The sequence below is a fragment of the Podarcis pityusensis genome (assembly GCF_964106645.2).
Source record: "Podarcis pityusensis genome assembly, chromosome: 1".
Classification (NCBI taxonomy): domain Eukaryota; kingdom Metazoa; phylum Chordata; class Lepidosauria; order Squamata; family Lacertidae; genus Podarcis; species Podarcis pityusensis.
The window spans coordinates 64,547,031-64,562,812 of NC_138028.1; the positions used below are offsets into that span (position 1 = coordinate 64,547,031).

The 15,782-nt window shown below is 39.1% G+C and overlaps 1 protein-coding gene across 3 annotated transcripts in view; it reads right to left on the reverse strand.

Annotated features, from left to right (window-relative positions):
- Positions 1-15,782, reverse strand: part of MPPED2 (metallophosphoesterase domain containing 2) — a 134,520-nt gene that overhangs the window by 76,538 nt on the left and 42,200 nt on the right. For all 3 annotated transcript variants that reach the window (XM_080984112.1, XM_080984114.1, XM_080984113.1), the window contains exon 3: positions 9,179-9,360. In XM_080984112.1, coding sequence (XP_080840238.1) covers positions 9,179-9,360 — 182 coding nt within the window. The remainder of the gene's footprint in view (positions 1-9,178; positions 9,361-15,782) is intronic.

A 15,782-nucleotide genomic window follows, 5' to 3' on the forward strand; every position in this document is an offset into this window, starting at 1 on the left:
TGGCAGCCTGGGTTTGGGTTTGGGTTCTGGCCTGGGCGGTCCAGGTTCAGATTCGGGCTCTGGCATGGGTGGTCAGGCTCAGATTCTTGAAATATTGCAACCTTAACTATTTTAAAATATTACTCTCTTAATTAAAAAAATAGGGGGCGCCTTATATGCGGAAAAATACGGTATGTTCCAATTATTCATTTGTTTGTTTAAAGTGTTTCTTGGCCACCACGCACACCTACTATCAGAAGATTCCAGGGTAGTGTACCTTTATTAAAGAAGTTTATGAGAGAAGTATCTACAGAAGGTTTTGAGACGCAGAAAGGTTGGTATCAGAGTACCAAGAATCAAGCCTTCAGCTTAAGTACTTCAGAAGCTCTTGTTCAAAGTGATACGCGCCCTGTCCATTAATGAAAGTAGAGTCCTAAAAAGAGATCGCTTTCTAAAGATATAGTTAAACTTACCAAGTCCCCTGGACTATTTAAATTAGCATTTTTATTCACAGCTATTGGGGGCATGCAAAATTAATAACAAGAACCAAGGGTTGAGTGCCACAAAATGATGCTTTACAGTAAATCTTCATTCTGAACATAAGAAAATGAAGCAGTGCAGAGTAAAGCAAGTTCCAGATGGCAGCCATCAAAATGAGAGAGTAAATCAAACTAAGATTTGATTCATACTGTGAATATTTCACCCAAGAATTCTTCAAAGTGCCCTTTACTTCAAGAAAGCTTATAGACTTTAAAAACAAACAAACCAGAGGATAACTATATGCTGCTAATTTTGAGGGCTGTGCCTTATTTCAAAGGATTTTCATTCATTATATATTAGGAAACCCCAGAGAATTCCAGATACCACACATTTCAGGGGGGGGGACGGACAGCTTTCTAATATCCTGCATTTTTTCAAGGCTAGACCTAAGCAAAACATACATGCCAGTACTTTTGAGTATAAGACAAACTTGTGGACTTTCTGCCCCTAAATAAATGCAAGTTTAAAATATTAAAATAAGTAAAGAATATACAATTGGGGATAAAAATGAATTAAAATTAAATGCATGTGAAGGCTGATTTAAAATCATATTTTTAAAAGTTCAGTTTTTCTATACTTGCTCAGGCAATACATACTGTGAGAAAAGCAGAGCAGGGCCATAAACCCAAATTAATATGCTGTATTGAGGGGAGCAATAACGTGGGGGGGGGGAGCAAAAATGTCGTAGAGGAATAGAAGTAGATTTCTAACTACTTAAAAACCCATGTGCCCCAAGGGCAATGTGTACGAGAAAGCAGAATAGTGTGTGAGAGTGGATCAGGAACTACGTGTGCCAACAGGGAATAGGCACTACACATTTGGCCAGGGCCGAATTGCCAGATTGAATATCTGGAACCATATGCATGGTTCCCTTTCCTAGAGTGGAAACAAAGTGTACAGTTGCAAACAGGGCCAGCAGCTGTGCTCTTGGATAGCACCAGTGCTTTTTTCTGGGGGGACGAAGGGGTACACATACCCCTAAACATTTTGTGAATCTAGCACGGTGGATCATCAGTTCCACTGCTACCCCGGATTTTCTGTCAAGGTGTTTCCTGAGTCTCAGACGGAAGCGAGCGTTTAATGTGTGAAGCAGTGTAGAATGTGTGGTGTTTTACTGATGAAAGTTTAGCCTCATTGAGAGGCAGTATTTCAATGTGAGTAGGAAAATTACTATTTTTCATCATCATGAGGTAATACATGTCCTTTGTACTTTTGCCCATTTACTGTATTTGTTTTTCCTGATTTGAAAGATAAAATGGTGGTTTTCTTGAGTCAAAATGAAAGTACCCCTAAACATTTTTTAAGAAAAAAAAGTACTGGATAGCACTGATCCCTTATGGTGTGGGTGTAGAAGGCCAAATACACCTCATTCTTCCCTGCTGAACAAGTGATCTGTGCTTTCAGCATTAATCATCTAGTTCAAGTCTTCATGCCTTTATTATGCATTGTTTTATTGCACACATTGCTTTACTCTAATGTAGTAAATTATCTCGAGTAAATAATTTAAAGCAGGCAACTCTGCTACAGCATCAGACTCTTTAATCTGTTTGTCAGATTTCCATGTGAGCTAACAGACACAAATTGGGATTAAAACTGGTCGTCTGCTCATATCCCTGCCCACAGTGAACTGCCACCTTATCTCTGCCCTCCAAGTGTTATCATCTCCTCTACATTAGTCAAAAGGTTAAACCAAACACTTCTATTTTCTCTAATCCCAAGTCACATATCACCATGACTCACAAGCTTTAACACACAGAGGCGCTGCTCTGCCTGAGAGAAGCACTAGCTATATCAGTGTCTAAAAATACAAACCAAAAAAGGCAGAAAAACAGTACAGTAGCTGACCAAAACTTCAGCAATATCTTCATTAGAGTCTTAATTTCTGTCAATAACACATGAACTATCTGATTAAAATATTTATTCAGACCAGATTACATCAGTACATTTGCACTGAAACCAATGAGGGAAACCAAAGTTTAGCTAAGAAGATAGAAGCTCAAAAATTAAATGTAATTATATCTCCTCTCCCAGACAGAAAAAAAACTGTAATGATATTCTAGTGAAAATATACAAGTGAGGAAGAATATTATTCACAATTTACTCAAGAGATGCAAATCAGCATTAAACAACCAAATTGGATAAATACTGCAGTAAGACCACTGACATCTACAAGAATTCACCATGTTGGAAAATGCTGCAGAGATGTAAATTTCTTTGATGTTTCCACAGCAGCTATTTGCATCAGGTTTTTTTGCATCAAGACACAGGCTTAAAGTTTAAAATTTAAACTGACAATCAGCTTGACTCCTCATCAGTATTTGCAGCTCAACTTGAAACTTTCTTCAGACTTGCCCTGCTTTGTTTTGGTGTTTTTTTTTGGGCTCCGTTTTGCATGACAAAGGTGAGCACCACATATTTTAGCTATTCACAGACATTTCTAGCTGGGCTTCCACTTTCACTTTGCGTGCTCATTCTGCACTGGAGTGGAGAAGAACATGAGCTTTATTTGAAATGTCTTTCAATAAACATCCGATGTGGCAGTCATAACTTAGAACTGTACAAGCAATGCAAACATTTGCCAGGAGCAGGCATATTTTTAGGGGTGGTAACAAGGCAGTGTGCAATCCAAGAGGTATAGTCCAGAGCCCCTTATGATGTTGCAGACATTGCCGGTGCAACTTTTGCATCACACAGCTCAAATGTACTAAAGCTAAGTGCAGCTGCTCAGGGTGGCAAAATATTTTTGGACAGTCCTGAAGAAAATGTGTTAACAAGAGGAAACCACAGCAGCAATACGTGATACAACAAAGCTAATAAATGACATAAATGATCTTCTTTCAGTTGGGAGTTCTGTATGATAACATGATTTCAGAATTTGATAATAAAAAGATAACCACATAGGAAGCCAACCTAACTGAAAGTAGCAAAGGTCCTCTATAACATTGGTAAAGGATTACAATGCTAGGATCATTTAGTTACAACATATTTTTACACTTCACCCTACACAGTACAGGTAACTTGTACGGGTAGGTGAGAGAGGAAGGAAGGAAGGAAGGAAGGAAGGAAGGAAGGAAGGAAGGAAGGAAGGAAGGAAGGAATGGAGAGCAGTGGAAACCCATTCTCCATCTATTTATTTCCCATACACACACTTCTGTACAAAGCTGCAATCATGGGCTAACCCAGCTTTGGAGTGGTAGCACAAGGGCTCTAGCAACATCCCAGAGCCCTCACACCGCCTTCCCAGTCAGGTAGGCTGACCTCCATCTTGCAGGGGTTCCTGGGTTTACTGCTTTTGTGTATATGTGTGGTCTCCTGAAACCAAACCCTTGCATAAGATGTGAGTTAACCTGTATCATGAGACTGATTTTAATAACCATATTTATCGTGATAAATATTACATCCTGCTTCACAGCCCTACATTTTTCAGCTACTTCCAAGTACACAGCATGGCAAGAAATATTTTGTATTATGCCACAAGTGCTATAATTACATACTTTCTAATGCAAACTGATACAAGCCTATTCAGAAGCAAGTCCCATATGTTCAATGGGGTTTACTCCAGGGAAAGGGACTCTTTAAGGTATGCTTGCTCTATATACAGCTACACAGTAAAGGTAGAAATGTGAATTGTATTATACATCTGAGAATGTATGTGGACAAAACATACACTAGCCATCACATAATAATTTTAATTCTTCCCTTAGCCCATAATGCTGTGTTTACTGCAAGGTCAGTTAAGTTACTATAAGGGATTTTTAATGAAAACAATTATAAATTTAAAGTAACTGTGTTTAAAGCATTTAACAGTCACTAGGGTCAAGTGATTACAGCAGTTACAAGACCCCTGGGATATGTTCACACCAAAACAAAGTGAATAAATTACCTCAGCAGGCGTGTGTAATCACTAAGTGACCACAAAGGTCATGCAGTGTACAAGCTAAGACGACTTTCATGCAAAACCAATAATGAAAATTTATCAGTCAAGGAGAAGGAGAAGAAACTTAAGGGCTGCAATGCTATACACACTCCCCTGGGTGTATGCCCCCCCCCTTGAATCCAAAGGGACTTACTTCTGAGTAGACATGTACAGGAAGGATTATGTGAAGGAAGAATCAAAGTTAGCTGATGGGCTAATGAAAAGCAGAGATGAGAGGTAGAATGACAGGCTTGGATAACAGTATATAGGGATAGTAAAGGAATCCATGAGGAGGAAGAGGAAGGGGAAGGAATAAACTTTGATTAGTTACATTGAAGATCAGATTCTAAACTGTTCACTCAGCTAGACTCTTAAGTAGGCTTTTCTACTTAATTGACTATAAATTGGTTTCCAGACTCAATTTAATATGCTGGCTATGACCTTTAGATTTCATGCTCCTTTCCATACAGAGGATGGTTTGTTACCCAGGATAGAGCATTTTTGGCAGTTCTTGGGAAGGTTTGTTCAGCTCATCTCCTGCTCATTCTTTTTGTATCAAGCCAAGTTTATTCTTGTTCTGAAAGCCCTTGCGGCCCTCCGATTCTTGCTTATTGTCTGAAGAGGCTGGTTTTTGCAGTTGTTCTCAATAGTTATCCTTTCTGGGCCTTCTACTGCTAAATATTATTCATGCTTTTATTTATTTTTTGGATGCTTTCTGATTGTTGGGTTTACCTTTAGTGTTATTTTGTAGATTTTAACTGCTTCATAGACCTTTTAAATCAGGGCTCAGCAAACTTTTTGATTCAGAAGACCATATGCAATTGACTAAGCGGTTGGAGACCATATACCAGCGGGCATGGCTGGAGCTGGCATTGCCATATAAATATTACTAATACACTACTAGTTGCTGTAGTAGTAGTAGTAATAGTAGTCATCTGTTCCAAAGCATTTAGATGACGGACAATTTAAAACAAATAAAAACCTTCGATATAGCAAATAACACCATATTTTTCAGAAGTGAACAACAACAAAGCAAAGCAGAGCACAATACAAGCAGAAGACCCCATCAGATTAAATATTCCCAATAAATTATGTTAAAATGCTGTCTGATAAAATATGTTAATACTGTCAAAAATGCAAACATCTCTTGGGAGAAATGGAAGGTCTTTACCAGCTGTTGAAAAGATTGTAATGTGGGTGCCAGGTGAATCTCTTTGGGGAGAGTATCCCCAGGTATAGGGCCACTAACAAAAAGGCCACCTCTCTTATGGCCACCCTCTGAATTTCAGTAGGAGGAGGCACAGAGGAGGGCCTCCAGGGATGATTACCTTATGGCACAGGCAAGTACATATGGGAAGAGGTGTCTATCAAACATTGGGTTCCCAAGTTGTGTAAGGCTTTATAAAAAACCAGCACCTTGAATTGGGCCCACACTGGAAGCAAGTATGAGTGAGCAAGAACTAGAATAAAATATTCCGATCACCTAATCCCCAATGGCAACCTTGCTGCTAAATTCTGTATCAGTTGAACCTTCTAGGCAATTTTCAAGGACAACACCATGTTTAACACATTGCTGAAATCCAAACATGAGATAACCTAGCACTAACAATCTAACTCTGGTAATCAGCATTCAGATAGAGGACTTAGCTGGGCTACCAGACTAAAATGGCATCCACATGTACCCTTCAGTGACAGCAACCGATTGAATACTACCCCTATTCTGTGAACCTGATCCTCCAGAAACACTCCGCTACACACTTCAACTTTTTGGCTCTCATCCACCCATTCCTGCAGTCAGGCTCTTACAAAGCACACTGGCTACCACACCTGACTGAAATGAAAAGAAGAGGTAGAGTTAGATGTCATCTGTATACCGAGGCAACACTCTTCAAAACTCCACTCAGTGTTTTCCTGTAGGTGTTAAATGGTATAGGCCTGTAGTGGTGTCTTTTTTCAAAGAGGGCCAGATTTGATGAAGTGAAGGGCTGTGGGGGCCGACCAAAGGGCCAACCAAAGTTGTTGACCTCTTCTTAGGATTGACGTTGTTGAGCTTCTTTTAGGATTGAAATTGTTGAGGTCTTTTTTTAGGATTTTACCCCAGGAAATAAACTGCCACAGGGGCCAGATTAAACCGACCGATGAGCCGGATTAGGCCCCCAAAACGGACTTTGGACATAGGGGTTAATATTGAAAGAACCCTATTCTGTAGGTTCTACAAGGCCAAGCAAAAAACCTCCAGCACAACTTTCTAGGATTGACCATCCAAGTTAGGAGCAAAACGACCATTGCAAAACAGGAAGATCTACCTCTTGCCTGGACAAACATCCCAAACATATACCATGACTGATGGTATTGAAAGCCTCTGGGAGATCAAGAAAAGCAAGCAGAATCACAATCCCAACACAAATTATCCCTCACAGGGCAAACAAGCCCAATGCCTGATTTAAATGGATAAAAGTTAAATCAACAAGAGAACCTGGATCTGATCAGTGGCCAAGTATTCTAGAACTTCATCTGGGAAGAAAACATTTGCCATTGGTCTGCAGTTATTGAAATCTTCTGGCCCAAGGAAAAGTTTTCTCAGGTGCATCAAACTACCATCACATTCAGGCAAGTTCAGTACCACTTCCTCTTGTACTGGTGAATTTATAACCTGTTTGGCCTAAAAAGGTTTCATTCCCAGATGGATTTTATAAGCACAAAGAGCAAGGATCAAACACGCATGTGGTCAAATAAGCCTAAACAACAACAGCCTGAAACAGCACCAGCTGAAAATCATCCATCAATACTGGACTGGACAGTGCTCTGGACATCTCCATAAACTGACCTGCCAACACTGTGAATGCTAACTCCAGACTACTGCAAACAATTTATTTAAATAATAGAATAGGAAGGCAATCCTGATACATAACATATAGCTGTCATGTGAATTAATTAGGCAAAGTATATTCCATGATACACTGAGCATGCTTTGGCCTTTCAGATATACTGAGCTAGAACAGCGCTAGAGAATCTGTGACCCTTCAGTTGTTGTTGTACTCTAACTCCCTTCAGCCCCAGCAAACATGTCCAGTGGTCAGGGATTATAGGAGTTGCATCTGGAAAGCAAGAGGTTCCCTAGAGTGGCAGAGAAGCTGACCACAGCTCTGCTCTGTGGGTCCTGGAGATTATGGGAAGATTAGTCAACTTTTGCGTCTGCAACCTTGAAGAGGAGCAATTATGAAGACACTCTGTTTTGTGACTGTATTTTATTTGATTTTTGTAAACTACTCTACAAGCAAATTTTGATGAAGCAGAGTATGATAATGATATAAACAAATATTTCAAAGTAATTTCCCAAAGCAAATTCAATTTAGACCGTTCCCTACACTCTATCAGAAGGGAGCTTTATCCTTATGAAGCAATGCTGCAACTCAAAACAGCATGCATAATATTAATGAAGAGAGGATTGCCCTTAAATTATTATAGCCACGAACCATTTCAAATATAAGACCAACACTGTTAGTATTCAGTCCCAGTACCAAGAATTGTAGAATGGGAAGGGACACCAAGGGTCATTTAGTCCAACCCCCTCCAATGCCTTCAAAGGCAAAAGAAATGGAGAAACAATGTCCAAAATAAGACAAAAGGTTTACAAATCAAATTGGAATGGGGAATAAACTGGAAGATGGTCAATATAGACAGAGAGAGGGATAAAGGGTAAAGAAAAGCCAAAATGTGGAAGAACTATTTCTTTTCTTTTCTTGTTAATCCCCACCCCAACAAAAAAAAATCCTTTTATGAAAAAAAATTCACTTTTCTCATCTCCCCAGGGGCTTTCCAAGGGAATCCAGTGGGATTTAATGATGCCATTAGGGGCCTTTAGCGACACGGTCACTAGACACAAGCCGTAAGAGGGCAGTGTCAAAGCCATGTTTTAAAAGGCTTTTTCTATAATGATGCAGTTTCATTTAGACAAGTAAAACTTTTTTAGAAGGCTAGTTCATTCTTAAGGGTCAACTTGCCATTTTAGTCTTCTTACTACCCTCCTCTCCCTTTTTGAGCTAATCTCCCCAAGTTACCTAGGCACACGCAATTGGCCTCAAGATTTCTCACATGACAGAGATACCCAATACCTCGATTTAGAGCTATCATTGCTGTCTTTCATTTTACTTGTTAAACCATTATGCCAACTTATTAGAGGCTCACTAAGATCAGTGGGCTGTTAGGCTATACTTAGCAAAATTCAGCTAGGCAACAGGTGCCTTGCTCCTTGGAGACTTTAATGCATATGAGAAGCCATCAGTCATAAGGAGGTTAATATGCTTGCACCCCTTTATCTGAAACATATGTCCATCTCACAGCATTTTGCTGCTATAGAGACCCTTTCGAGGCACATTTTCTACCGCATAAAGTAGGAACAGTAGTTATATTTTTGCTAATCATTCATCTTTTGCACAGGGACAGAAACTCAGTTAACCACCAGAACAGGAACAGCAGGGTGGTTACAGCTGCCCTTCCAACTATTCAGCTTTTGTCATTGTGTGATACCAAATGACTGAGCATCAAGTACTGAAAATATAAGAACAAACATATAAATCCATGCTCAATTAACAGAAACATGTTTTGACTAGAAAGAGAACATAGCACAATGACAAGGCTAGGGGTAAATGTTCTTCAAAGCTTTAACACAATTAGGAGGCTGTAAGTGACACTTGGATCGCAAAGGTTAATTGGGGTCACCAAAATGCAGTAATTCCTTACCTAACCAGTCATTAAACTTCTTAACCTCAGAAGGCAGCCCCAACTCAGTGAAATCGCCCGTATGAAGCAAGATGTCCCCATAAGGCATCTGGATTCCATCTGTTCTGGAGTGTGTGTCTGAGATGCAGACAAACCGCGTGTGGCCTGCTGGTTTCGGGGTGTCATATGGAATAGGGTCGACCCTAAAGCAAACATAAAGAGATTCCATCAGAATTAATATTTGCTACACATGTTGAACACATTGGGCACAATTCATTCAAAATATAGGTGCAGCTTATATGCGTGCAGAATTTCCACAGGTTACAGAACCCTGCTTTTAAACTAGTAAGCGCATGCACAAGCCATTGTTGTAGATGGCACAATGGAATGTTATACGGAATGGGATAGCCGCATATTCTTCACATATGCCCATCCAACTCTCTCAACCCAATCCATGATCCTAGAAGATATAACTGGATGGCAATATAGGGAAGCATGTTCATATTATCAATTTCGCTACTGTCCCATCATGCTGTCTGTGTGCATGACTGGCACACAGATAGATAAGAAGGGAGGAAACAGGCCTATGGAAATCTTCTGCATTAATTTTCTGCACCAACTGTTCGGGGAGATTGTTCCAATTATTTCATAATGTAAATGTTAGTCTACAGCATAGATACTGTACCGTACCCAGCATCGTACAACTTTTCTCTTGTTAAAAAGTACTATATTAGAGTGAAATCCTATGCAAGTATGCCCAGAAGTCCCATTAATTCAATAGAACTTACTCCCAGGAAGGCATTTAAAGGATTGTAGCCTTATCCATTTAGTTATGAAGTGCTTTACAGTGTTTACCAGGTAGCAAGCAAATTGTTTATCATATACAGCATTTTGAGTTCAAAAGATATACACAAACTTACCAGCCTTGGAAGTATAAAAAAAAATCCAGAATGAAATGTGGACCTTCATAATTTAATTCAGAGGGCCATATTTATGAAAACAACTGACAATACATTATCAAGCAATTAGAAGCATGAGCCATTCACTCATACATGCAATGGGAAAACCTATTTCATCATATAAGGCTTATTAATCCAGCAAAACTTTTATTCACCAGGAAGAGCAATCCTAATGAGGGGTTGGGGAGGGGCAGAGCAGTGAACGATCCTGCTGGCTAAGATAGAATTCAGGGGCCCACCCCCATGGTCAGCTCAAGACTGGCACGGCTGAAGGACCCAAGGATTGTAGGATTTTGGATCCAGCAGATCTAAAACCTCTGTTGCCCCACTGTGAAATGTCAGGTTTTGGGGGCTTTCCACTGACTATTGCCCAACCGGATTGATCCTCTCTTAATGGAAAGGACACTTTGTTGCATCCCAGTTCTCCCACCACCCAGCTATTGATACCAAGGGATAGGGTTGCAGCCTTAATCCAACACAAATAGTTGACAAATAGGTAAGTTATTGCCCTGTTGCCAGAATGCAAGGCATAACCATTAATTCTTAAATAACATCTATATTTTGTGTTGGTTTTGTGCCCCTTTCTCCTTTTAGATGGTAAAGGTATTATCTATAATCACAGAATTTGCTTACTCTTGCATATATTGTTAAGCAGAAAGCCAAAATAATGGGTTGACTGAATAATTATATGGCCTATATAAACGTTTAGCAAATCTGAACAGTAACATACAATTAAATGGATTTCCCCCCACAACGTTCATAAATTAATAAGGCATTTATCACAGACAAAATTCACTTACTGAGACTATTCTGGCAACCTAGGTGTAACTGTGATTATGAACGTAGCATATGTTTATCTAGTGCCTTTTTTCCTGTGTAATAACAGTGGGTAATTTTTTCCCTTTTAATTTTCTAGAAAAAACACCAGAAAGTAAACATCTGGTGCTTTATGGCTACAATCTTATCGACCTCATGTCACTTCAGTAGAAAATGAACTTCTGCTTTCAGTGCTATAGAGTACCTTGTTCAGGTCTGTGTCTCTGTGTTAAGGTTGAATAAATACATCAGACCTGTGACACTCCCTTTTGCTTATATTTTTGGTTCCCTATATTTCCCTAGCTTCCTCCAGCTCATTCCCAAACACATTTGCTATTTTCAAATTTCTTTTTCCCTATAAGAACGGCTGGGTAATGGGACAGATGGGGAGAGAGAGACAGAATACGTTAGAGGCAGAAGCTGAGTGAATAATGAACGGACACAGACCCTGCAATCATAATCTGAGGCCCTTTTTGTGTGCCTCCTCCATGAGAGATCTGCAGGATGGCAACAGGAGAACAGGTGTATCCATTTGTGGAGGTTGTCCCGGGGGAGGCTTGCCTGACACCTTCATTACGTATTTTTAGGTGCTAGGCAAAAATGTTTCTCTACAGCCAGCCCTTGGGTGGATTGACATTAAATGGCCTTTTAAATGTGTTTGTGAGTGGGGGGTTACTGGTTTATGTTTCTTTTATTGTGCATTTTGGGTTCTCCTTTGGTAATCTCGCCTTGTGATTCCCTACACATTTAAGGGTCTGTAGCTTTTTCCTGCTAAAAATGTATGTGTAAAATACGTGATAGGTTTGTACATTTTTGGCCCTGGCCCTGATTCAGACTGACAACACACAGAGAAGCTTTTCCTGGTATACAAATAAAAGGAAAATATCCACCTGGTTAATGTCCCCTGCCATTACACTGAAAAGAGAGGGGGCACTTTAATGAAGAGTTTATATTAAAGATACATGCCAACCTAAACTAAGAATTCCAGTGATGTTGATATTAACTAGAACCTGCCAAAACTTTGATCAGGGAATAGGTTACAGGAATTGACAGGTTACAGGAATTGACAGGTTAACTGACTTCCCCAGTGTATCAGCAGCATAGCTTGAAAGAAAATCCAATAGCAATGACTCTGCTATATAACTAGTAATCCCTTAATGCAGATCAAAGATGTGTTCCGAAATATCCAACCTGTTTATAGGATTCTTCAAGCTACTAAACCTGAAGTCAAAGCCAAGTTCTTCAAACTCTATAAAACAGAAGAACAAGCCCACCCATGGTGTAATTCTATCAATTTGAATTAAGTATCTGAACGTTACAGCAAGAAGATCTTCTTCCAAGAGGAGTAATGCTGACAAGCTCTTAACCCTAACCTTTTTGGCAAGGACCACAGTAATAACAGTGTCTTAATGAGAGAAATAAAATAGCATTGGTTCAGACCTCAGGATAATGAATTGAACTTCATATACTATGTTATAGGATGGCACTTGTGGATGGCACAGTTCTCAAGAGTTCCAAATGAACTGATGATACGAAAGAGGGAAAGCAGAAAGGATTCATAATCTTGATGAGGTACTAAGGTCTTGCTCAGGTCATTATTTAAACTGAGACAGCTAAGAATTAACTCAGAATAGCATCTGCACACTTCATGCAGGAGAACCTGAAGCTGGTACAGATATAATCTCCATTGTGCAGACACTGCTGAAAACACTATCCCTGTGGTAAGCAGAAATTGTATATCAATTCTAACATTTCCTTGTCTTTGGTCATTCAATCATTCCTGTGTGCCTTCCAGTATATGTGAAAAATTCAGGAGATATTCATAAATGACATAAATATGTTCCAACATGAGCCAGAAGAAATGGACTTGAATCAAAGTGGAATGTCTTCTTGATGGTCCTGGGTGATATTTTTTCTTCTTCTGACAGAAGTTCTATGTATAAGACTAGCATATAGCATAAGCGTCAGAAATTTGATAAGTGCAATTTTCCCCTACCTAAAAGAGTCTGTGATAGGAACAGCTGCACCTGCTGAATATCTACCTGACATGCAATTGATAGCACAGTGTCTGTCAGGAAAATGCTGGCAATCCCAGGCTTATTGCCAGACTTGTGAAGCTATAACAAGGGCACAATATACAAGGACAGTGTAGTAATGTGTATCTTAAATAGTTGTGTATAAATTATTAATAATATCAAATATCTCTTCACAGTGACAAGGCAACAATGTGTGAAGATGATGATTGATATTTATCATTAACAGGTAACCTTAATCACAGATACTTGTATCCTGTGATTTTACTGTAGAAACGTGTAATTTGATGTTAGGTCACATGTTTGGTTTCACCATTCCTTTAAAATAAAACAAAGTTTGTATTCCTTAAGAATGCAAAATATAGGTTTGGAAATGTATGTTAAATCAAAGAATGTGATCCAGTTTATATAAAACAGCAATGCTAATTCAACACGGGACATAATTTAAAACATAAGCTACTAACTCCCAATGATCAGAGCTTAAATAGTTTTTTCCCCTACATAGAAAAGCAAAGTTACACAAAATAGGTAAATAATGTGCAAGTATCTTCTTAGTGAGGCAGTGATTTACATGAGCCTATGGGCTACCTACTGTCTATGATTGGATTGGATCTCAAGCTTAAGTCACTGATTCCAGTCCAACACTATGTTCAGTTACTGGATCACAAGGGCTCCCGTGACATCATCATGCAAGCACTGAATCCAAGTTCAAATTTTGGAAGTCATACATTCAGGGCTGAGAATCAAGTACATATAAGTCACGTTCATTTCAAGTTTGCATTGTATCAAAGAGTTTCTCCAGTCATGAAGTCTATGCATCAAGGTTGGCCAAGCAGATGCCTATGGGAAGCCCACAAGTGACAGCTCTACTTGTGGCTCCCAGCAACTGACATTCAAAGGCATGGATACAGAACACAGCCATCATGGCTAGTAGCCTTATAAAGCCTTTTCCTCCAAGCATTTGTGTACAGTGGTACCTAAGGTTAAGTACTTAATTCGTTCCGGAGGTACATACTTAACCTGAAACTTCTTAACCTGAAGCACCACTTTAGCTAATGGGGCCTCCTGCTGCTGCCGCGCCGCCGGAGCACAATTTCTGTTCTCATCCTGAAGCAAAGTTCTTAACCTGAAGCACTATTTCTGGGTTAGCGGAGTCTGTAACCTGAAGCGTATGTAACCTGAGGTACCACTGTAATCCTCTTGTAAAGGCATTGGTAGCCATGCTATACCTACCTTATGGAAATGATTTCCATAGTTTAACAGTGCTGTGTGAAAAATGCACTGCTAAAATGAGCTCCTGTTCTCCACAGAATAACTCTGAAATTGAAGCTAATTTTTACTTCCCCAAATATTTGGTTAGAAGGACGATAACTTTACTACATACTTAGAGTATAAGAAAGCTGCTGTGCTCCCTTTTCATCTAGAAGCAAAGTATACAGTGCAAAAGAGAGCTTCTGTAGTGTCTTTGCAGAGGTTTCGTTTTCTAACCTAAAGGCGTCCCCCTCTCCAGGGATAAGATGCAATTCAATCTTCATTCCATCACAGAACGACTTCTCTGCTTCACAAAAGGTACCAGTCATGCCGGCTGCTCTGCTATATGATTAAGCTTTCCTTCCACAAAAGACAGAACCGTAACCAAAACACCAGTTGAAATTGGAGTGGGTTTTTGCCGGGCAAATTACAATTGCCTCCATCTTTACTTGGCAAACAATTCAAAGAGATGTGCAAACATTTTTGGATATTGGATAAATTTCCCCAATAGCCACATGGTATAAGCAACTTTTTGTGAAATGTTTGTGATACAGTTGGGTCAAATAGTTGAAAGAGAAGTCAAAAATCCCACTGAGCACGCATAAGTCTTTGGGCAGGTCTAAATAGCTTTTTTTGGATCCTGACTACAGCTCTTCATCAAACTATATTTTGATTGGCTTTAGGCAAAAACATTTAATATCCTGTATTCACTTTTAAGCAACCGGCTTAAGGGATAAGGAATCCTAATGAATAGCAGAGCAGCACCTATTATGTAAACTAGTAAATATGTAACTATGGTGTAACATTATGCAAGAGCTGGTACTTGAATGTGATTGGTTTCTGCTATTCTTTCCCTTTACTGTTTTGCATGATATATTCTATTCTTTACCATTACTCCTTTGCATTGCATCTGTTATTTTGACCTTCTAGAATGCCTTGGCAGAAATGTATATAAATGTAAAAGGAAGATGTAAAACATCTGCGGCAAGGAGAAAATGTTTTTTGTTGACTGGATCAATGACCAAATTTTAAGTCAGGAAAAGAAAAATGATAAGGATAATGAGATATTATTTCCTTGTGAGCTTCAGGATCACATACTCTCCCCAAAGAACTTTAGGGGGGCAGAAACATTTCTGTTAATCTAAACAAATTTCTTAACTAGTTTCACATTAGTTTGAATTATGTATTCATTTGCATAATAAGAAAGATCTGATGATGGAGTCAGTGAACACACAATCCAACAGTGGGTTCTGGGTATAAAGTGTTAGCATAGTTAATTTTCCAAAGAGTCCACATCTGAACTAATACCAATACAGTATCTGCATAGCAAGAGCAGCTAAATCTGTTTATCTGCTAAAATGTGACTGTAAGCAATTTTGTGCATGATATTTTTTAAACAACTAACAGTCTTCTTTTATTAAAAAAATAATAATCAACTTTTGCCCCAAGAACAAAAATATTAATTCAAAATAATTTAATAGACAACACTGTCAACAAAGCAACAGCCTGGCATTCTGTTTGAGAAAGCCCTTCATTGCAAACTTCAGAAATAAGGTTCTGAAATAA